This window comes from Dipodomys merriami, unplaced genomic scaffold (assembly GCF_024711535.1).
Source record: "Dipodomys merriami isolate MVZ:Mamm:240054 unplaced genomic scaffold, mDipMer1.0.p SCAF_25, whole genome shotgun sequence".
NCBI lineage: Eukaryota > Metazoa > Chordata > Mammalia > Rodentia > Heteromyidae > Dipodomys > Dipodomys merriami.
In genome coordinates, this window is record NW_027203937.1 from 22,928,250 (window position 1) to 22,952,848 (window position 24,599).

Sequence of the window (24,599 nt, forward strand, 5' to 3'; positions counted from 1 at the left end):
ACATACAAGTAATCATATATTAAACATTTATCTTGCAAATAATGAGTTCAGTTCATATTCAGAAAAGTCATGACTCTAGATTTTAAAAAGTGGACAATTGCTAGGAAAATGTAGTTGAATGAGCCCTAGAGTGGCAACTATACCTAATCATTTATTGTTGTTTTGCCTCCTTGCATATTCCCCAGGCTTTGTTTTTCATGTCTTTGGTGTCTATTGCTCTACTTGTCTGTTCTTTCATAAATGTCAAGCTATATTAATCAATATATCTCTCTATATAATCAATATATCTATAATCTATAATATCTATAATCAATTTATCTATATTTAGATCTTTGGCAGGACAGGTATCTCTGCTCCCTCCACTGTCTTTCTTTTCATTGTTGTCTTTGCTACTCTCACTGTATTTTAGAATAATCTTTTAAGTTTCACGAAAAATAATAAGATTTTATTTAGAATTATCCTGAATTTATAGCTTCAAATGGAAGGACTGATATGATCATAATATTAAGTTTTGGCAAAAATTGTTTCCCTCTACCTGGAAAGCCCTCCCATTTTTGGTCTGAGTTTGTATTCCTCAGTTCACATGAATTCAGTTCCCCTAAGTTCTTTCCTGACCTTCCAAATCAAATGAGACACTTGTGCTCTCGTGAGTCTTGTACTTTATAAGGCTCTCCATTAGAGAAATCATTGTCCTGGGTTACAAATGCTTCCCATCTCCATGTCCCACTAGCCTAAATGCCTTGAGGGGCAAAGGTTTCATTTTTTAGTCTTCGTGATTCTAAGACCTAACAAAGTGCAGTAAGTGCTCAGGAAATATCTGCCAAAGGAACTATTGGGTTTCAGCATCAGGTTTAACATGCCAAATAACATTGTATATTTTGTCAAACAAAGTTTTCCTCACTTATAAAGTGAAAAAAAATTTTAAATCATATCTAAACAAAGAATAGCTTCGAAGAAAAGGAGAAACATGAGGCAAAAGAGTAACAGTAATACGAATAACAGTAAAGCTATTAAAATAATGAGGATACTTTTTTCTGCTCACAGCTAGCACTCTCACTTAAGCCATGCCTCGATTTTGAATTAGAATACTTTCAACTTTTTTTAACATTAGCTTCTAGTTGTTGTACAAAGGAGGTGGCATTCAACACAGCAGTCTGAAATACAATGTGACTTAGTCATTGTCGCCCCTCTCCTCATCCTTACCCCGCCCTTGCAACCCCCCTTTCTTAATTTTGTAGGACACATATTGAATTTATGAGTGCACTCCCCCTCCTTCTCCTCATTTGTCTACCTCCTCCCCTTGATCCCACTCCACCCTCTTCAAGTATTCTGAAACTACTCTGTGTGATGATACCACAGAGTGGATCTGTCATCCCACATTTGTCAAAGCACCAGAATGCACACCAACAGCCAAACCCTAATGTAAACTATGAACTTTGGGTGACAGTGGCGTGTCAGTGTAGGCTCATCAACTGTAATATTTTTCACCCCCATGGTATGGCATTTTGAGAGGCTGTACATGGGTGGAAGTAGGGGATATAAGGAAATTTTCTGTATTTTCTGCTCAATTTTTGGTGTGTCCCTCAAACTTCTCAAAGTCATCTATACTTTTATGGAAATTTCACATTTATACTGATTTGTCTACTTATTAAATGCTTTTTAGATTGTTGAATAGAAATATTGATAAGGGAAAAATAGAAAATAAATAGGGATACAGGTGGACCCATTGCAACAATGAGATATACAAGACACTATGTCAAAAAATGAACTTTACAACTTTGGCGCAGGGGCGGGGGGGAGGGGGGAAGGGGATGGTGGGGTGGAGATGGGAAGGGATGGGAAGAGGAAACAAAGGAGGAGGCAACAGTGCTTGATAAGAAATGTACTCATTACCTTGCTCATGTAATTGTAACCCCTCTGTATGGTATTTTCACAATAAAAAATAAATAAATACAAATAAATCATCTATATTATTAGGTTCTGTTAATGTGATTATGAATCCTGAATATAATTCTCCTTAAACAAAAGTGCTATCTCTCTGCATTGATGGAGTTGGTGAGCCACATGGTCCTCTCCTTACCCTTGTTGTGAAGATATGCTATAGCTGATGCAAGACTCTGAATGATCCACCTTGTCTCATTCTCTGAGAAATGTCCTTTCCTATCCAGAATTGCTTTGAGTTCTCCATCCTCACAAAGCTCCATCACAAGGTACATTTTCTGACATAATACATTTAAAGGAAAGAAGAAGAGAGAATAAATGATATAGCTGGATATCTTCAAAATGTTTTACTCTGCATATATGACCAGAATGTTGTTTATCAATTTTTTCACTCAAAAATATTTTCATATATTATACAGTATCCAAGATACTCTACTAGATACTCTACTAGAGGAACAAAGAAGCATGAGATAAAGTACCCTCAAGAAGCTCATAGGATAATGCTAATGCTTCACACTGCTATCAGGTTACAGAGGAGGGCCAGCCTCTCTCAAAAGAATACTCACTGAGGAAAACCTTTAAGCCAAGTTTTGATGTCTGAACAGGGATTTAAGGAAAGAATGGTGTTATTGTTATTGAGTGATTACATACATTTCACAAATTTCACAAACACATTCTAACCTTCATGTGGCAAATTGTCTTTTTTGTGGTCTATAGAGTTTATGAGTTCTATGAGCTTTGACAATACAGTTATTTCTTCCACATCGGGTGATCTGTACTATGTGCTCTGCACATAGGATGTGCAAAGACTGCACAGCTTGAAACAGCATTTGTTATTAAAAGAATAATAAATATCCCAAAGTTAAGAGCATTTGGAGTTTGGTAGAGTAGGAAAGAGGGGAGAAATGAGGAATGAAGCCAAGAAGAACAGGTTGGCAGCAGTTTGTAAAGAATATGTACCACCTCCACACACCACCACCACCAACACAATATTCAAGTCCCTGAAGAATTTTATGCTGGTGACTTGGGAGGGGGAAGTTGCTGATATCAATTTTGTTTTTCTAAATGAACAATAACAATAACAATAATGTAGAGTAGAGATAAGCAAAATTTTTTATAAAGGCCAAAGCCAAGGGTAAATATTATTGGCTTTGTAGGCCATAGTCTCTTTCAATACTCAGCTATGCTGCTGCAGCGTGAAAGTAGCCATAAACAATATGACACCATATTTATGGACTTGGAAATTTGAGTTTCATATAATTTCACATGTCATAAAATACTACACTTTTACATGTAGAGAATTTAGCTTATGGGCCATACAAAAATAGACAGCAAGCCAAATTTAACTCATTTCTGGTTATAGGAGGTTGATGTGAGATACAGAATGAAGACAAGGATAGAGAAAATAAAAAGATGTGAAAATACCTAGGAGGAAGAAACAGTAGGGCTTAGTGACTAATTGGGTCTGAATAGTAAAAAGCATGGATGAAATTCCTTTTTCACATTTACTGTCTCTTTTGTGGCACATTAAGATTTCGTTAGACATTTCAACAGCAAAGTCATCTAAGATTTACAGTCAACTAAAATGCAGGTCTTTCTGATAGTATTATCAGACACAGCACACCATGTTTCCATTTTAACCTATAATGCTGGAGTTTTGTTGTTCTTAAGTTTTGGGGGTACAACCAGTAAGCATATAAGGGGAAAGAAGGTTACAACCTTCCTTATAGACACGATTCTGATTCTTTGGAATTTCAAAAGTATCTGCAATTTCTGACACATAAAAAATAAGCTTTTGGACTGGGCCATACTTTTTTATTGACAGCACTGTAAAATCACTAGAACATTAAATAATCAGTGAACTATCTAGAAAGGGATGCTGCATTAGCAATAACTGCAGTATAAGTTGAATCAATTTTAAATATTTATGTTCATCAAAATACTATCAATAGAATTTATAGAATAGTGTTTATATTTTTAATTATTATATACATTCTACTAAATTATATACATTTTAAATCACAAGAAGCCATAGCATATTTAGATTGGTTGGTCAGTAGTAATGCAACCAATCAGGTAGCAAATTCCTTCAGATGTTTAGACATTTGTTTGTGTTAATGGGGCAAAGAGGGCAAACTTGACCCCATGTGAATCCAGGGCAAGCAGTGCATAAAAAGGCAGCCACATGGGGCTGGGAAGGTGGCTCAGTGGTAGAGTGCTTGCCTTGCAACCAGAGATGATGGTTTCCTCTGCCTTCCAACTCTTCTAGAGTTATACTTCTACTTATGCCCATAATGGACTGATAAAGACTAGATTTACTCTTCTGCCTGAAACAACTTAAGAACTAGGCAAAACACTTAAACAAAAACTTTGAGACTTTAGACATCAGGTAACATAGCAGTGATCTCTGAAATAAAAACACAGGAGACAAGTCCACAGTTTACTCTACCTGCCTGTCTGGAGAGTTTCCACACCATAGGACATGGAAAGGGAAATCCATGGAGATGACAGGAGAAAAGCACAGCCCTGGGGAAAATTGATGAGACCAAGAGGACTGCAGAGCACAGAGGCCACAGAGGAACTGCAAGGGGAACATGCAGAATCGATCTACTAAAGTAGATGACTTGGGGAGTTCTTGGAGACTCAGGAGCCTCCAGAAATTTAGGAAGTGAAGCTGAGAGTCCAGCTGGGCTAAGACAACTTAAATTCATAGAATATTTTAGAACAGAATATCAGAGGAGAAAGCTGTTGAGTGAGAGACAGAGAGAGAGACAGAGAGACAGAGAGAGAGAGAAAGAGAGGGAGAGAGAGAGAAAGAGAGAGAGAGCAAGAGAGGGAGAGGGAGAGGAGAGAGAGAGAGAGAGAGAGAGAGAGAGAGAGAGAGAGAGAGAGAGAGAGAGATCTAGACATTTATACCCTCAAATCTTCAGCAGAATACTAATCAGCACATGCTTCCCTCCCCCCCCCAACCCCCCACCCCAGAAGCTGGAAGAGAACCATGCAAAAGGTGCAGAGTGGGAAATCACTGGAGCTCAAACATGGCCAGGAATAGTTTCTGATCCCATTATCCAGAGTGAAAAAAATATTGTAACTCAAGTGTCATTGGGTAGAGTACGTGTACTCAGAAAGATCCTACCTCAGTAACAGGGAAAAATTAGTCTTAGATTAACAATTGCTCTAGTGCCACCTAGCAAAGATGAACGTATACTTCAAATTATTTCCTAGTGACTTAATAATACCCTAAAATAAAGCTCAATAATAGATATAAGAGCTGGGAATGGTAGTTTATGCCTGTAATCCCAGAATTCAGGACATTGGAGCAGGACTGTCAATCAGTACTATAGAAAAAGATCCTATGCCCTCTACTACACATAGTTATATAAATTAAATGCAAAAGTACCTGACCCAAATGCACATTTATTAGCATTCCATCAAAAATTAACGAAGAACTGAAGATCATTATGTTAAATGAGATAAGACAAGTTCAAAGGGCTAACTACTACCTGTTTTTCCTCATAAAGAGAATCTACACCCAAAGTGATGATAACAACAGCAATAATAATAATAAAACATGAATATAAAATGGGGACTGGTCTGGAGGCAAGATTAGCAGGAGTGAGGAAGGTAAAGAAAAGGATATCGGGGGTGAAAAGGATCAAGATACATCTCTCTCTCTCTCTCTCTCTCTCTCTCACACACACACACACACACACACACACACACACACACACACACACACACACAATAAAGACAGTATAATAAAACCCACTAAACATTATTTGAAAAAGGAAGGAGATGGTTAAGAAAATATAACTGAGAGGGTGAATTTGTTCAAAGCATACTATATACAGCTATACATTTATCATAATGAAACCCTGTTGTTCTGTTAATATATGCTCATAAAATATGAGGAGTATAATATGTGAACTTTCAAAAAGTTAATAGGTATACAAAGCATAAAAATGTAACTAATAATAAAGTAGGAATCAAATCAAAATTTGACCTAGCAATACACATGATAAAATTAGTAGAATATGACATTAAAGTAGTTGTAACTATATGTAAGAAAGAAGACAGATTAAGTATTTTAAGATGACAAATATACATATTCCATGTATATATATAATTTTCACTAGAAGATTACTAACACATATGATGTTATAGAAGAGATTATTAAATCTGAAAACATGACAGTAAAAATTACATGAAGTGAAGGTTAGGTACATGTCTATAATCCCAGAAACACACTGTATCCCAGTCATAGTTAAGAGGATTATTGTCAGGGGCCAACTTGGGAGGGGAGGAGGGAGAAATCAAGAGATCCTATTTTTTAAAACAAGCAAGCAAGCAAGCAAGCAAGCAAGCAAGCAAGCAAGCAAGCAAGCAAGCAAGCAAGCAAGCAAGCAAGCAAGAAAGAAAGAAAGAAAGAAAGAAAGAAAGAAAGAAAGAAAGAAAGAAAGAAAGAAAGAAAGAAAGAAAGAAAGAAAGAAAGAAAGAAACTAAAGCAAAAAGATGATAGAATATTTGCCCAGCAAGCACAAAGATCTAAGTTCAAACCTTGGAACTACCAAAAAAAGGAAGGAAAGAAGGAAGGAAGGAAGGAAGGGAGGGAGGGATGGAAAGGAGGGAAGGAAAGAAAGAAGGAAGGAGGGGAAGGAAGAAAGGAAAGGAAGGAAGGAGGGAAGGAAAGAAGGAAGGAAGGAAGGAGGGAGGGAAGAAAGGAAAGGAGGAGGAAAGGAAGAAAAGAAGGAAGGAAGGAAAGAGGGAAGGAAAGAAGGAAGGAAGGAAGGAAGGAAGGAAGAAAGGAAGGAAGGAAGGAAGGAAATTATACAAAACAAAATAAGGTATGAAAACTACTGAAAAAGTTCAATAAAGTACCAGCAAACTATGAACAATATAACAATCTAACACAAGTACTTGAAGTTCTCAGATTAAAAAGACAGATAATGATTTGAAGAAATAGCCATTTTTTTCTAAATCTGATGAAAACCTATAAACTTACAGAACTAAAAAATCCCATGTGAAGCACAAGCACAAGAAACTTGAAGGGAATTATACCAAGATAAGTCACAATCAAATTGATCAAAATTGATGATAAAGAACAAAATAGCCAGACAGTGATGGCTCACTCCTGTAATCCTAGCTATTCAGGAGGCTGAGACCTAAGGATCTTGGTTTGAAGCCAGCTCAGGTAGGAAGGTCCTTTAGACTCCAATTAACCACCAAAAAGAAAGAAATGGAGCTTTGGCTCGTTAACCTTGAGCAAAAAATCTCAAGAACAGTATCCAGATCCCTGAGCTCAAGCCCCAAGACTAGTACACACACACACACACACACACACACACACACACACACACACACACACACAACACACACACACACACACACACACACACACACACACACACACACACACAGAAATGAAGAAAATAACAACCATAAGACTGAAAAGGGAAGAAGACTTTTGGTATCATTGCTATATTTATTCTCCATAAGAAACAAGCATTCTGACCCCACTTTTGGGCATTTACCCAAATGATCACAAACAAGACCACACTAAAAGTACCAGCACAACTATGTTTACTGCAACCTTATTTACCATAGCTAAGATATGGAACCAACCCAAATGCCCCTCAGTAGATGAATGGATCAAGAAAATGTGGTATATATATACAATGGAATTCTATGCCTCCATCAGAAAGAATGACATTGCCCCATTTGTTAGGAAATGGAAAGACTTGGAAAAAATTATATTAAGTGAAGTAAGCCAGGCCCAAAGAAGCATAGGTCCTATGGTTTCTCTTATTTGCAATAAATAGTATATGTCTGAGTCAAGCAGAAAAGGTCAGATAAATTGATGTTAGTGGAATGAACCCCAAGATAAGTATTCAAATGATTTTTTTGGTTTTTTTCCTTTCATGCAATTGTTTCTAACATATTTATAAGATGATTTCTATGTTGCTTTATATGTCCCTCCCCCACAGTATAACTCATACTTTCACTGTATTTGATGTTGGTATAATTTGTGGAGGGGAAGGGAAAAAAACAAATCGTTTAACTAGGATACAGGTGGACCCATTGCAACAATGAGATGTACAAGTCGTTATGTCAAAAAATGAACTTAACTTTGGTGGGGGGTGGGGGGAGGATCAAGTGGGGGGAGGGGAGGAGTATGGGAAGGGGAAACAAAGGAGGAGGCAACAATGCTTGATAAGAAATGTAAAGACCTTGAACTCAAAGCAGACACTCTGAAAACATTACAGGATGGAATAGGAGAAACCCTAGGTCTCCTTGGCTCAGGTCGAAATTTTCTGAATAGAGACCCGGAAGCACAACAAATCAAAGAAAGGTTGGACAAATGGGATTGCATAAGATTGCAGAGCTTCTGCAGGGCAAATGACATAGCTGGCAAGATCAATAGAAAGCCCACCGATTGGGAGAAGATCTTTACTAGCCATACAACGGACAAGGGTCTCATATCTAAAATATACTTGGAACTCAAAAAATTAAACCACCCAACAACAAATCCTCAAAGAAACAACTGCCCAATAAATAAGTGGGCAAAAGACTTAAAGAGAAGCTTCTCTGAAGAAGAAAGAAGGATGGCCAATAGACACATGAAGAAATGTTCAACATCCCTAGCCATAAAAGAAATGCAAATCAAAACAACATTGAGATATCACCTCACTCCAGTTAGAACAGCAAAAATCAAGAACTCTAATAACAACAGATGCTGGAGGGGATGTGGACAGAAAGGAACCTTACTTCATTGTTGGTGGGAATGTAAACTTGTTCAACCACTTTGGAAAGCAGTATGGAGGTTCCTCAAAAGACTTCACATAGATCTCCCCTATGATCCAGCAATCCCACTTTTGGGCATTTACCCAAATGTTTACAAACAAGACCACACTAAAGCTACCAGCACAACTATGTTTATTGCAGCACTATTTACCATAGCTAAGATATGGAACCAACCCAGATGCCCCTCAGTAGATGAATGGATCAAGAAAATGTGGTATATATACACAATGGAATTCTATGCCTCCATCAGAAAGAATGACATTTCCCTATTTGTTAGGAAATGGAAAGGTTTGGAAAAAATTATATTAAGTGAAGTAAGCCAGGCCCAAAGAAGCATAGGTCCCATGGTTTCCCTTATTTGCAATATCTAGTATAGGTATGAGTCAAGCGGAAAAGGCCAGATAATGTGATGTTAGGAAAATGAACCCTTAAATATGTATTTTAATGTTTTTGTTTCTTTCATGCATGTGTTTCTAATGCATTTATAAGATTATTTCTTTGTTGCTTTGTATGTCCCTCCCCCACAGTGTAACCCCCGCTTTCACTATATTTGATGTCAGTATAACATGTGGAGGAGATGGGGACAAACAAGTCGTTTAAGGATTCAGGGGGACCTGTTGCAACAATGAGAAGTACAAAATGTCATGTCAAAACCAGCTTTACAATTTCGGTGTGGGGGGGGAGGGGGGTATAATTGGGTGGGGGGAGGGGGGTAAAATTGGGTGGGGGGAGGGGGGAGGCGGGGAAGGGAAGTGAAGGGTAAACAAAGGAGGAGGCTGCAATGCTTGGTAAGAAATGTATGCATTATCCTGCCCATGTAATTGTAGCCCCTCTGTACAGTATGTTCTCAAATAAAATAAAATACAATTAAAAAAAAAAAAAAAAAGAAATGTGCTCATTATCTTGCCCATGTAATTGTAACTCCTCTGTACAGTATTCTCACAATAAAAAATAAAAGAACCAAGCATTCTTAATGAAAGAAACTTACCACACAACCCAAATCAACTATTAGTAAATACCTTAGAGACTGGCAAAGGAAATAAAGAATAATAACTACAGAAGTTTTATATCCATTGTTGCTTTAATCCTTTAGTCCTTCCATAACCAAATGAAGCCAACACTACCATTAAATCCATTTTACAGATGAGAAAGTTAGATATAGAGGAGGTGAATGGCCTGTCCATGTTCTTGAGCATAATAAATGGTAGAACCACTGTCTGATCCCAGAGACCATAGGCCTCACCACATCATCCTGCTTCCCAGCAAAGACATAAACATTAAACAAACATTAAACTTTAAACAAACTAGAGGCAGGATGGAAAATCATCACAGCTTCCGAACACCTCTAAAGGAAAATTATAGGCATTTAAAAGTGCAGAATACATTCTGGGAATGTGGCTTAGTGGTGGAGTGGGTTCGATTCCTCAGTACCACATAAACAGAAAAGGCCAGAAGTAGAGCGGTGGTTCAAGTGGTAGAGTACTAGCCTTGAATAAAAGAAGTTCAGGGACAGTGCAGGCCCTGAGTTCAGGCTACAGGACTGACCAAAAAAAAGTACAGTATAATAATAACATGGGAGAATGAAGATGGTGGAATACATTAGAAAAACATAGGATGAAGTATTTTCCACATAGTATCAAACATGCCATGCCAACTTGGTTATGATACTAACCTTGCAAAATTATGACAAAATTCCAATAGAGTAAGAATCAAAGAAAAGGAATGTTATCTCTATCTACTATGTGGTTGAGTTGGGATTTGCCCTAATTTTAGACATATTCTTAAAGACATCAGTCTAATACCTAAGACAGCTAGTTATACAATCAATAATAAAAGCCTTCCCAAATGTTCTCATCAATCTCTAGCTACAAACCCATGCCCTTGCTTCAGCATGGAATGACACTCACTTTGTAATAACAACTTTCAAAATGCAGCAGGTTTACCTTAGGCGACTCAAATATTTTCTCAAGATGTATGATGTGCTCATGTTTTACACTTTTTAGGATGTTCACCTCTCGTTCAAGTAACTTCACAGCAGAGCTTCCAGCCTAAATCAATAAGGAAATGGATTTCACCTATGAGTGTCACTACTACTTTTCTCAGGAAAGTCAGTGATTTTATACTTTTTCCTACATTTCTTGAGAAATTTCTTTTTCAAATATCTTGTAATTTACCCATTATCAGGTGACATTATTCTTCTTCTTTCCTTTGATCAATTTTAACTTATATTTAATTTAGCTTCAAACCATACCTACCTCTTAAACTGTTCCTATAAATTAGCTACAATATCGCTCCTAGACCCTGACAAAATCATTCCAGGTTTTCATATGCTTCTTGATATTTCCTCCAAAATCAAACCTAACCTTTGATGTTGGCATAACAAAAGTCAGGGACATTATTTATAGACAGTTTTATAACAAAATGCTTTTCTTTTGTTTTGTTTGGGTACTTTGATTTAATTTATTTATACCAAGAGAAACCCTAGGTAGAGATTCTACCTTAACCCTGTCATGTCACTTACTAATCCCTTTCTCTGAGACACAGATTAAAAAGAGAGACCTTACACTCAAACCAACCTAATCCCAACTTATTTCCTAACCATGCCTGGCAGCCAAAGTAAATGCAGACACATTACAGAAGCACCAGAACTTCATTCAGGGCATAGGCACCTTCACCAATGTACAAGTCACCTAAGAAACTCTAGGGGTGAGGGTTATCACCGCTGCCTAAATGATCATCAACTCCACGAATGTCAAAATTGCCATATTTGGGCAATTTAAGTATTGCTCTTCTTTACAATCTTATATCTATACAAACCTATTCCTGGAAGGGATAACAAAAGACCACTCCTCCCCCTGCCTCCATTCATACCAGTTTAGAATAACATGATGGAAGGGGACTGGCCATAAAATAAACATATCTTATTAATTTTTTACCTACAGTAATTTATTCTCTTAATTCCCATTACTCTCCAACTTTTATCTTCTTAGGCTGAGTAGGATACTGGTCACCCTGCTATACCTATACCCTACCCATGAAGAATGAAAGGACATTTTAAGGTTAACCTAGAAGATTGGGAGAAACAGTGACCGTAAGAGGTGAATTCTTACTGAGACTAGATATGGAAAGCTCTCACGATTTCTCCTAATATTAATTTCAATTCTGTCTGTTCCTATCTCACTCTCCAAATGGCTTGAACTGTCTATAAAGCAATAACACAATAATATATTGCCCAATATTTGTTGATATGGGACTGTTGTCCAATAGTCCAAGATTGACTATATAATCTGATTTTACTACTTTATAATGTCTTATGTATTCTATGAATGAAAGATAATACATAAAGTTACAAGTATTCTATCTATACAGTTTTTTTAAAGATGAGCTCCTAATCCTACTTGACACCAAAAGAGCAAAGGAAATAACATCCCAGGTAGAATTATGGATGTTGCCCATAGTGCTAAAGAATTACAAAGACTTCAAAGCTGGGGCTTTGTAATTCTTTTTTTTTTTTTTGGGGGGGGGGGGTTCGGTCGTGGGGCCTGAACTCTGGGCCTGGGTGCTGTCCCTCAGCTCTTCAACTCAAGGCTGGCACTCTAACACTTGAGCCACAGCGCCACTTCCGGCTTTTTTCTTTTTGCTTATGTGGTGCTGAGGAATCGAACCCAGGGCCTCATGCATGCAAGGCAAGCGCTCTGCCACTGAGCCACCTTCCCAGCCCTACCCTACATTTGTAATTCTTGCACTCAGGAGGCAAAGGCAAGTGGACTACAAATTCAAGGCCAGCTTGGCAACATAATGAGACTTTGTCTCAAAAAACAAACAACAACAACAACAAAGAACTTCTTAAGGAATTGAAAAGGTTTCTATGAAGGTTTTTTTTAACACTTGCTTGGTAAGCAGGTGATCTATCACTTGAGAAATGTCCACTCTTGTCCAGCAGATACATACAGACTCTGGTCATGGCCCTCAGGGTGAGATACAGCTTGTGTTGATATGCAAAGCAATACCGTCCACTAGAGCCTGCAGTGGCATTGTGTCCTCAGAATGCTGCTGCCAATAATCTTACCTTTTCTTTATTTACTTTTTTTATTGCCCATTTTGTTCCTGTTTCCTTGTGTGTAGCTTCAATGACCATTCCAAAGCTCCCTTGTCCCAGTACTCTTCCAAAGGTATAGAATTCCTGGACAAAAAGTAAAGAATTCTTTTTTCCTCTCTCTTTCTCTGCCACTCAGCAAGTAGTAAAAATGAACACATAATACGAATAGAAATGTATCCTAGGGAAGAGAGTTTCTGCTCCAGGATAAAGTCAAATAGAAAACATTACACATTTGCTCCAGTATTAATAAATACATCTTCATTAACCAAAATTAAGTTCTAATGAATTTCACTAAATGTCCCCTTTTAAAGGAAAACTATACAAACCCTAATGGTGAAATATGGAATTCTTGAATATTATAAAATATGAATATGGAATTTATAGTACAAAATATGAATATGAAACTATGTTATAAGCTTCATATTTATAAAATAAGGAAACTACATATAAAATATAAATATGAAATATGAAAATAAACCTTTTTATAAGAAAGGGAAAAATTGAATATGAATATATACATATATGAAAGTATGTTATACATACCTTTATAAACAATAAATCATTCTAAAACTCTGAGAGCTACACTACAACATCAACACAAATAACCACTGAACAACTGCTTCCTTGCTTAACAAATAATGCTTTTGTTTGTCTTCATTGTCTCTATTAGAAATGGCTTGGTTTTGTTTTAGAAAAGGTAGTACATAACAGAAATTTTATTGCAAATCAGAACTGAGAAGAAAATAAATGCTATCCATAATACCATCATACAGATCAATCATGATTCTGCTTATCATTTAACTTTTGCTTGCAATGAGACAATGCACTGGTTTGGCCAACAGTAGTATAGTGGTTCACATTGTAAAATCACTGATGCTTTCATTTCTTGTTAATTTGGTAGAATGAATCCATTTTCTGCATTCAAGTCCAGAGCATTAAGGAGAGTTTCTGGATCCATCATGCATGGGCACCAGCATTTGGGAAAGCAGCTGTGGTGAAGTGGCCAGAGCCTTCCCTACAGCTGTCACTGCCTCTATGCGACCACTTCCACCTTCACCAGAAAACAACTTCCTTTCTCATATTGCCTACTGCTTACACTCTTTTTCTTCTTTCTTTCTTTTCTTCCTCCTTTCTTTCTTTCTTTCTTCCTTTTTCTTTTTTTTTTTTTTTTTTTTTTGCAGCCATTGGACTAGAGCTCTGGGCCTGGGCACTGTCCCTGAGCTCTTCAGCTCAAGGCTAGCCCTCTACCACTTAAGCCACAGCGTCACTTTTGGTTTTCCGGTGGTTAATTGGAATTCATGGACTTTTATGCCTGGCTGGGCTGGCTTTGAACCATGATCCTCAGATCTCAGCCTCCTGAGTAGCTAGGATAAGAAGCATGAGCCACAGGAACCCAGATTTTCTTACTTTTATAAAAGAAGATGCAATGCCACTGACTCTGCACCTTGGTGATCATTCCTTTATTTTTATTCCCTTCAGCATGTGTGCCCTAGGTGCTCAAACACTATCACTACTCTCTTGGTAATTCTGGCTCTTTTTTTTCTTTCTAAAATGGCACATGAGCTCCTTAAGGCACTGTGTCTTTTGTATCACTCAAAAGACATAGTTCCTCCCTCTTCCTAAAAACTGCATATAGCAATGACTGAAAGTCAGATGAGCAACTACGAGGTAAAACAAGTTTTTCACATTATAATTATATGCAGCTTCCATTTACATATTCTAGGAAGTCTTAGGTAAAATGTTCATTTACCTATTCCCCCACAGAACAAAATAATTTCTTCACAACTATTTCCTAAATTTTTCTTGTCCTTTAAAAACTAAACTTTCATTCTCTTTAAATATACAAAATCACATTTTTGATATAGTATTGCAATACTGTTTGAGTAAGATCTTTTTTAAATTAGGAATGTCCAGTTCATTTTTTTTGTAATTTTTTTCATCAATTAAGTGCTTTGATATCATCTCATAGAAAGGACAATAAAGAGAAATGACATAGCTCCAACAAAGTTAACAGACTTCTTACTGAAATGATACTTTGTACATGCCAGTGTTGACATACAAGTTTCTAGTGTAACATTATGTGGGGAAAGCATGGATGGCAAGATTCCTTTATGAACATGTGTATACACTGAGGTGCTTGCATATGTGTCTACAAAGATATTTGTCTTAGTAACAAGTTACCTATGGGCAGCAGATGGCAAACATTGTAGGTGAACAATCACATGTTCTTTCCTTACACTCCTCCGAAATGCTCAAAATACTTATGAGCCTCTACATGTTGTTAGGAAAACAAGCTTGAGTTTCAACTACATTGAGGTTATTTCTCAAATATATAGATGAAATACTTTTTTACTTAATAGATACAATTTAAGAAAAATAGGATAAAACTAGTACATACAGAGAAAAAAGATGAATTAGAGGTAATGAACATTGAACTGATTTTTCAGGTAAGTTCCTACACTTTCATCTGGGACTGACCTTAAGATCCTCCTAACTCTGTCCCCTACGTAACTAGAATTATAGGCATAAACCACCATGCCCACCTTGTTCTTTGAGATATAAGTGCAAAGAGGGCCTCTTTGCCTAGGATGGCTTTGAACCATGACCCTCCTATCTCTGCCTCTGAAGTAGCTGGGATTATAGGCATGACCACCAAACCTGCATTTACTTAACATCAATGCAATTTTCTTCTTATAATTGTTCATGGTATAGATCCTTTAACTGAATATTTAAGGGAGGTTTTAATTTTTAATTCATATGGTATATAATAATTAAAATCCTGGTAGGAATACTACTGGCATTTCTATAATCTGAAAAAGATGGAGTGCACAAAGGAAACTTCTCACTACCAGTCAACAAGGAAGTGAACAACTGAACTAAAAAAAATTACTTGGTCTCTACATCTTTGAGAAGTCTATACTGAGATTCTACTATTGCTATTAAGAACAACCAAGATCCTTAAACCAGATCCCTTTGTCTAATAAAAATGTGTTCTACTTTAAAGTCCATTTTGCCGCCCTCAAAGAAAAAATACACTGCTTTTAGTAAAAACATTTACATACTTGAAAATGGTCAATTCCCTCCTTTCTTTACTTCTTTTCCTCTGAGAGATATGTTAAGTAATTTTGCCATTAACCATTTGCTGAGAAGACTCCTATATACCTCAATAGCAGAGCCATTCTCCATCCTTATGTGAGGGACTTTTCCTTCCATTATGCTGCTGCGACTCCACTGTCGGTGGGGTGCTTTTCTCTCTACATTTATAGTTCTTGAGAACTAGGACCAAAGAGGAAGTTTGAAAAGTTTTTAAGATGTAACATTCTTGTTGATGGAGAACTGTAATTTAAACAATCTGATTTGTCTTTAATGTATGCTATAATAGTTATTACATACAAAGTAGTTTGTTATCGTTTTCAAATTCTAAATTCTATACAATTCATTAGTTCATCAGTCTAGAGAAGACTAAAAAGTCTTTCACCCCAATCTACCCTTTCAGATGAGTCTACATAGCCTACATAGCAGATAAATTAGAACTTACCTGATGATTCTTTAAAATCACCAGAAAAGGTAATTTTGTTGCTTTCACAATTACTCATTTCAAAATGTAAAATACTTCAAATGACATATATAAATTGGTCTGACATATACAAAATATGCACTCATCAAAAATAAGACAGCAACAATTTATTAGGAGATACCTCTGTGGCATTAAATGTTTAGTAAAACAAATCACAAATAATAGTTAAGGGTGAAAATGTAACAAGTGTTCAGCTTTAAGGAAAACTCATTTTTTAGGTATGAACCACCACACATGGCTAGCTTTTGCCCAGGTTGGTTTGAAACACAATTTTCCTATGAAAACCTCCTGATTAGCAGATTACAAGCCTCTACCATCATGCCCTGCCCTTGACTTTTCTTAAACTTACTGCCATTTGTCTCCAAAATGGTGCTATAACTACTATCTTCCACATTGTTTCTTAGTTACATAGATGGATGTAGCCAAATCAGTTCAGCTGAGTATCTATAGACTGAAATTAATACAAACTGATTTAGTGAAGTATATTTAATATTCCAGCCAGATAACCAGATATTATCTTAAATAAAGTAGCCATAAATCTCATTCTACATCTGGAGAAAATTCTCAAAAATACAGATTTACTTAGTTGCTGTTTTTGTTTTCTTTTCCTTTTGTTTTGTTTGTTCCTTTATCTGTCTTTGGTAGAGTAAGGGGAGGCACAGAAATGGAGGAACAAAGAGTGAACAAATGCAGCAGTGGCACTCACTGGACACTATTTTGACAATGACATATATATCTCATGGATGGGGGAAAATGGAAAGAGTGAGGGAAGGAGCGACATTGTCCAAAAGGAAAACATCCTCATTACCTGACTTATGCAGCTGTAACCCATTTGAACGTCACCTTTATAATAATAATATTTTCAATTCAGATTTAACTGAACTTCAAATATGAAGTTAAATACCTGTATTTTACTAAGAAATGTATTTATAGTCTTGTCTTGCTTATGTTTTTAAGCAAAAACTCTTTTTTATACTTACCCCCACTTAAAAGGGGTCAGCTAGAATAACACTAATTATTTCTAAGAAATGATTTGGTAGGGGTTGGAAATATCATGACATATAAGTAACCAACTTTCCCCACTTCTTCTGTGAGAAAGAAATGTTCCTTTAACAACCTAAACAGGCAATAATCTCTCTGACAAGCACTCATAGGATATGGAGGAAGCTAGGGGATCGGATTACAACCTGTACTAAGATGTAGAATGTTTTATATTCTCTGCCTGGACCAGAAGTGTCTCTGCTATTTTTTTTCTTTCTTTCTGGTGAGACTAAAAATTCTGCACTACAAATTCTTGATGTCTGTAACATTCCTACCACCCAAACTGAAGAAATGTTTGAATTACAAGAACATACACAAAGTAGCTTTTTCTGAGAAGTTGATGAATAGGCAGGGCATTTTGTAGACTCGTTACCCATGCCACCATCAGCCATTTTGCTTGACTCTGCAACAAAAATATCTTGGAAGAGATGTTTCCACTTTTTGAGGAAGAGAATCTGATCAAAAGGTTGATGGTGAAAACTGCAACTTCCAATTGGTGAGTTCCTTAAGTTAATGATGCACTAGACTTATATTCATACATGAGAGCTGCAGAAAGAAAACAAATCAATAAATTCTTATCCTATTACCCTCTTCCTAGAAGTCAGAGGCATCTACCAGCATCAGAAGCATCCTGCATAGACATGAAAAATTAGTATTTACAATAAAATTGCAGCACAAAATGGCCAAAATCACAATCTAAAACAGTATTTTATCAAATTATAGATGGGTATACAATTAATTTGGTGGATTGATACCATTTTTAAAAACGAAATAGAGGGTATCAAAGTATTTTTCATAAGTTACTAAGTTCTGTGAAACTTTTAATTATACAAATATAAATTGTCAAATGTGTGTAGGTTGTACTTAAGTCAGGGTATAAAATATGTATTTTCTGTTTACTGATTTTTCTCACTATGTAGCCTAAGCTGGCCTCATCCTTGTTGTGTAGCCCAGGATGGCCTTTAATTCTCAGTTTTCCTATCTTATCCTTCAAGCACTGGGATTACAAGCATGAACAACTGGCTCAAAATGTATTTCTCAATGAGTATTGTGGTTTTTAAACATCTGAAGGTAATGGTGTAAAAAACATTACTGGGCTTTAAATTTTTAAACCTTAATGTATTTACTATCAGAGCAAGTTTTTATTACATATTTCACAAAGAAATGGATGATTTAATTTTATAAAACTGCATAACATACCATGGAATATTACATAGCTATTAAAAAGGACAAAATAATGGCATTTTCAGGGAAATAGATGGAACCAGAACAGATCATGTTGAGCAGATAAGCCTCGGCACATGTTCTCTCTGATATGCGGATGTTAGATTCAAAATGCAACAAGGAAAAGTAAACAGGATTCAATAAACAAATGACCTCTTCTTAATTTGTCATATAGCTTCTAGATGACTCTATGTTCTTGACCCCATATATGGTGTATACACGTGCACATCTAAGGGAAACTAGGAGGAGGGCACAGAATCAGAGGAAAATGGGTGAAAAAATACAGCAGAGAGGCCCATCAGCTGCACTGGGCATTTATGAAAGTGAACTAAGCAACTCAAAGGTAGCAATGGGAGGGAGGGAATGAGAGAGAAAGAGAGAAGAGTTGACGCTAAGCAAAAGGAAAGAAATGCACAAATCACCCAATTTGGAAGAAATAGTTTTGTTATGAAAGTTTGTAGAGTTCATAAGCTTTGTAGATCAAGATAATGACAATTTGCATGGTGAAGGTTAAAATGTGTTTGTGGCTTTAGCTAAGTATCACTATGCCACAATACTGTGAAATTTATGTGATCACTTAATCTGTTTAAAAACTGCATAATTCTACAAGTATAATATAAGAAGTAACCTCATTTTTATACTTATATACCCAAAATAGGAATGAGTATGTGCTATTTTTCCTGAGTCCATATTAGATATGCTCAGAATTTTACCACACTGAGTTTGCTGGCTGTTGTATGGTGCCAACTTGGAAAGATTTGAGCTGAGCAAGGAAGGAGGGATGTGCTCTATACTACACACAGAGCACACTGGACATGATTATTAGTGGTTGTGCCATATATTTTGGATATTCTTAAGAAGTACATTTTGAAGGCACATAGTCATAAGGTTTGAGATATGTGGAATATAAATGTATTCTCTGAAGGATAATAAATGACCAGAATATGAAAATAATATCTTTATTTTACTAAGAAATATATTTCTAGTATTATCTATGCTTAGATTGTTCAGCAAAAATGAATAGTGACTTTCATCCAATCCCTATCTATTTGTATTATCATGTTTTTTGCTATTTGGATCTTTTGAAATGTCATATCATATTTCTTGCATTTTTCAATGAGCCCTAAATTATTACAATGGATAATTCTGGTTGTTGTTTCTTTCAGGGAGAGGAGAGAAGGTTGGTCAGTCATGAGGCTTGAACTCTGGGCCTATGTGTTGTCCCTAACTCTTCAGCTCAAGGCGAGCAATCTACCACTTGAGCCACAGAACCACTGCTGGTTTTCTGGTGGTTAATTGGAGATGAGAGTCTCATGGACTTTCCTGCCTGGGCTGGCTTTGAACCATGATCCTTAGATCTCAGCTTTACAATAGATCATTCTTTTAAGGTACTAAAATACTAGCATGTTCATATTTGAATTTTCATGGCTTTATTCACAAGTTAACTAAGTCTATAATTTTCCTCTTCAGTTATCTTATTAGGCTTTGAAATAAGATGCTGGTTAGTTTCATAAAAATAAGTTATTTATTTTTCCTCTGTGTGTGTGTGTGTGTGTGTGTGTGTGTGTATGTGTGTGTGTGTGTGTGTTTTGGGGCTTGAACTCAGGGCCTGGTGCTATTCTTGAGCTTTTTTTTTTTCTCCCGCTCAAGGATAGTGCTCTATCACTTGAGCCACAGCTTCACTTCAGGATTTTTGGTTTCTATTAGAGATAAGATTCTCACAGACTTTCCTACCTGGTCTGGCTTTCAACTACAATCCCCAGATCTCAGACTCCTGGGTAGTTAGAATTATAGGCATGAGCCACTAGCGCCCAGTGGTACTTTTCCTTTTTTTTTTTTTTTTTTGGCCAGTCCTGGGGCTTGAACTCAGGGCTAGAGCACTGTCCCTGATCTTCTTTTGCTCAAGGCTAGCACTCTACCAGTTTAGCCACAGCACCACTTCCTGCTTTTTCTGTGTATATGGTACTGAGGAATTGAACCCAGGGCTTCATACATGCTAGGCAAGCACTCTACCACTAAGCCACACTACCAGCCCAACTTTTCCTTTTTAAAATACAGCAATCTGTATGGCATTGGAACCTACAGGAAAATTCTCTAGACCCAGAGATACTGTTAATAGCTTACACAATATTTATTCTTACATTCTTTCTTACTAACAGAATCTAACTTGGACATAGCAAGTACTCATTAAGATCTTCTTTCTAGATTAAGGATTATCATGTGATTTAGAGCCAAAAAGATTATAGAATACAAATAAAACTGTACTCATGAGAAAATTTAAAATTTAAAATTTTTTATAAATCTTAAAAATTATAAAATAATATATTAAATGTATTTATTAGTTACTTTCTTGTCATTGTGACAAAGTGTTTCATTTAGGCAACCTAACAGGAGAAAAATATTCATTTTAATGCTCACAGTTTCAGAAGGTTTAGTCCATGGTGTATGTGAACAAAACTTCATGGTGACAGGAATGTGTGAAAGTCCTTCACCCATAGTGGACAAGAAGCAGAGAGCCAGATAGGAAGGGGCTAGGAATAATGTTGCTACAAACAACCACTCCTCGTAACCTCCTTCTTTAATTTATGTCTCACCTCCTAGAGTTTCCAGAATCTCCTAAAATAATACTTTAGCGGGAGACCAAACATTCAAAACGTATGACTATGGGAAACAGTTCATATTCAAACCATAACCATCCAACCCTGGTCCCCAAAAGCTCATGCCACCTCATAATGCAAAGTTAACAGTTTCAACATTGTTCAAGAGCCTAAATTCAGCCTCTCCTGAAGCTGCTTAGCTGCAAGCCCTGTGAAATAGAAAAGAAAGTCATCTACTTTCATACTCCTGAATTTCCAACATCCTTGGAGCTCTACTGCAGCTTCGGTCTCTGACTCATAGCTTCACACATCATCCTTTCAAGACTTGCCAACAAGATTCTGCCCATGTCACAGAATCTACCTTGGAGGTAGCAAGTGCTCATTCATATCTCACGAGGCTTTCCTTTGAAGTCTTGGTGGAAGCCTCCCCACCCTAGTAACTCCTGTATTCTGAATGCCTGCAACCAGCAACAAGTGGACAAGGGAAGTATCTGCCTCAGCTCAGCAGTATCATGATCCTCTTGAACTATGACTGCAGGGGCCTCTCACGTATGGGTGGCTCAATCCTGGAAAATTTTACCAGAGTATCATGGCAGCAATCCTTTCAAGGTGAGGCAAGGTCCAATTAAGCATCTTTCCTGTTGTACCGGGGCAAAGTGCTTGGCTGTTTCTTAATGACACTGGTCTTTTTAACAACCATATCTTCTTTATGCAAAACTTTACTTTCTCCTTTTCTAGTCACAGTTTTCAAATCTTCTGTTATGGTTTTTTTGCTCTCATTTCTCACTAAAACTCTGGCTAAAAGCATCCAGCAAGACCCACATGACAGCCAGAAAACTATACTGTAAAATATCCATTGCCAAATTAATTGGGCAATCACCTTTTTTGGCAGTACTAGGGTTTGAACTCCGGCCTCCTACTTGTGAGGCAAGAACTCTGCAATTTGAGACATGCCTCTCAAGCCTTCTGCTTTAGTTATTTTTCATGTGGGGTCTGAAGTTGTTGCCTGGGTGGGCCTCAGACTGATTTAACTATGGCCTCCTGCATAGCTGGGGCCAAAAGTGCATACTACCATGTCCAGCTTATGGGTTGAGGTTGGGCCTTACTAACTTTCCCACAGATTGCCTCGAACTAAAATCTCCATCTCCCACATACCTAGGATTACAGGTGTCAGCCACTGTGCCCACCAAGCTGTTTTCTCTAAACCTAGCTTCTTACAAAGTTTCATGACACAGACAAAATGTAAACAAATTATTTTCCAGAATTAAACATGAATAGTCCAATTCACAAAAGACTACTGTTTTCCATCTGAAACAGGTGTGAATCACTGTACCCAGATTCTTCCACCGAGGTGGAATCTCATGAACTTTTCTTCCTGGGTTGCCCTTAGGCAGCAATCTTCTAAGAATGCAATCTTTCCTGTCTGTATTTCTCTTGAAATTCTGATCTGAGTTCCCACAAGAACAGCCCATTAAAACTTCTTATAGCATTCTAGGCCTTCTTCAAATGCCTCCTACAGCAGTTTCAGAGGCCTTAGAACAATATTAGTCACATCAAGGATCCTATTCAGTGATACTAATTTTCTCTATTAGTTACCTTCTTACCACTGTGATAAAATGCCTTACATGAACAATTTAAGGCAGAGGGGTTCAGTCCATGGTTGCTTGGATCTAGAAGCATGGATAAAATCTGGTGACAGAGAAAGTCCTTCATAAATAGTGGACAGAAATTAAAGAGCCAGATAGAAAGGACCAGGGATAATATAACAACCTTCTTCCACCTCAGCCCCACCTCCTAGAGTTTCCAGAACTTTCCAGAATAGAGCCTCTAGCTGGAGATCAAGCATTCATGAGCTTATGGGGTACATTTCACATTCAAACCATGACACTAAGTAAACAGATTTTTAAAAAAAAAAAAAAAGAAAGAAAAAAAATTCATTAAGAAATAAAATTTTAAAAATGGTCCAGAAGAAGATGGTGCAGTAGAAGCTGGGGCTAGACAAGCTCTCACGTAGAAACCAGTTTTAGTGTTCCAGTGAAAAATCCAAGGCTAGAGAGTCACACCGAGTGTGCCATTATAGTACAGAGAATTTGGCCAGAGAGGAAAATTTCAGGGAGTTTGGTTAAGGAGTCAGATTCTAGCACTCACCAGTTCTGAAGTGGCGGTGGCAGCAGCGGTGGCTGCAGCCACCATAGCAACAAAGTGAGCCCATGACAAAGGTGCTGGAGATGGTATGTGAGCAGATTTCTACTCACTGCCAGCAAGAACTGACAAGGAGTGGAAATCTTCATCCTGGTGACCACAGACAGTTGCAGACTGTGGATGGCCGGGAAACCAAACATCCTCACTCCTTCTCACGAAGCAGTAGTGGGAAGGTACCCCCTCCCCCACCACCAGAGAAGAATTCCATCTTTGATACTTAAAAAGACCAGGCCATGGGCTGGGAAGGTGGCTTAGTGGTAGAGCGCTTGCCTTGCATGCATGAGGCCCTGGGTTTGATTCCTCAGCACCACATAAGCAAAAAGAAAAAAGCCAGAAGTGGCGCTGTGGCTCAAGTGGTAGAGTGCTAGCCTTGAGCTGAAGAGCTGAGGGACAGTGCCCAGGCCCAGAGTTCAGGCCCACAACCAACAACAACAAAAAAAAGACCAGGCCAGAGCAGCTAGCAGTAACTCAGGCCTTGGAAGAAGACAATAGGAGCCATTCAACAAGTCAAAGGAACCTGACCTGTGGGGCTCAGCTCCAACCTTGGGGAAAGTTGCCCTTCCCAGGCAGAGAAAGCTCTGCTCATGGAGGAGTGACATTCTTCACTGGGTAAACAGAGCCAGAAGCTGCCCCACCCCCACTATAGCAGAGGCAGCAGACCCAGCTGCAGGAGGGTAAAAGAAAAACAATTGGAAACTCATGAAACATAAACCCTAAAAATGGCTCCAGGCTGGGCTGTATGAGTGTCTGAGGAGCTAGCTCCTCAGGGAAAAGCTACTGATTGCTGAAAGGCCTCAACCCTACACACAACCTAGCCCCATCACAGCCACTCCAAGTTAAGGGAAACAGCCATCTCCCTCTTTTATTATACTCAAAGCATATCACCCTCCCCATGTACTAGCCTGGGAGGAGGGCTATAAAGTCCCTGGTAAGGCAGAGCTTCCTTCTGCTTGCTCAAATAAACTGATTTAAGAAACCAGTCAAGCCACAGGAAAATCAAACACCACAAGCAAACCAGAGACTCCACCAAGATACTGGTTACAGACACAAGGGAGACACAAGATACACACACACACACACACAAATCAAAGAACTTTTTTTCTACTTAATTTTATTA

The 24,599-nt window shown here is 37.5% G+C and overlaps 1 protein-coding gene across 11 annotated transcripts in view; it reads right to left on the reverse strand.

Moving 5' to 3' along the window:
* Window positions 1-24,599, reverse strand: part of Stk33 (serine/threonine kinase 33) — a 162,110-nt gene that overhangs the window by 52,663 nt on the left and 84,848 nt on the right. For 4 of the 11 annotated variants that reach the window (XM_070035251.1, XM_070035252.1, XM_070035253.1 and 1 more), the window contains exons 2-5: window positions 16,004-16,117; window positions 12,812-12,925; window positions 10,650-10,790; window positions 2,081-2,219 (exon numbers count right to left, since the gene is read on the reverse strand). In XM_070035251.1, the coding sequence (XP_069891352.1) occupies window positions 2,081-2,219; window positions 10,650-10,790; window positions 12,812-12,925; window positions 16,004-16,054 (445 nt within the window). In that variant the 5' untranslated portion in view covers window positions 16,055-16,117. Of the gene's footprint in view, window positions 1-2,080; window positions 2,220-10,649; window positions 10,791-12,811; window positions 12,926-16,003; window positions 16,118-16,767; window positions 16,786-17,773; window positions 18,006-21,101; window positions 21,159-24,599 lie in introns of those variants that run through there. The other 7 variants (XM_070035245.1, XM_070035246.1, XM_070035250.1 and 4 more) reach the window with 6 other exon arrangements.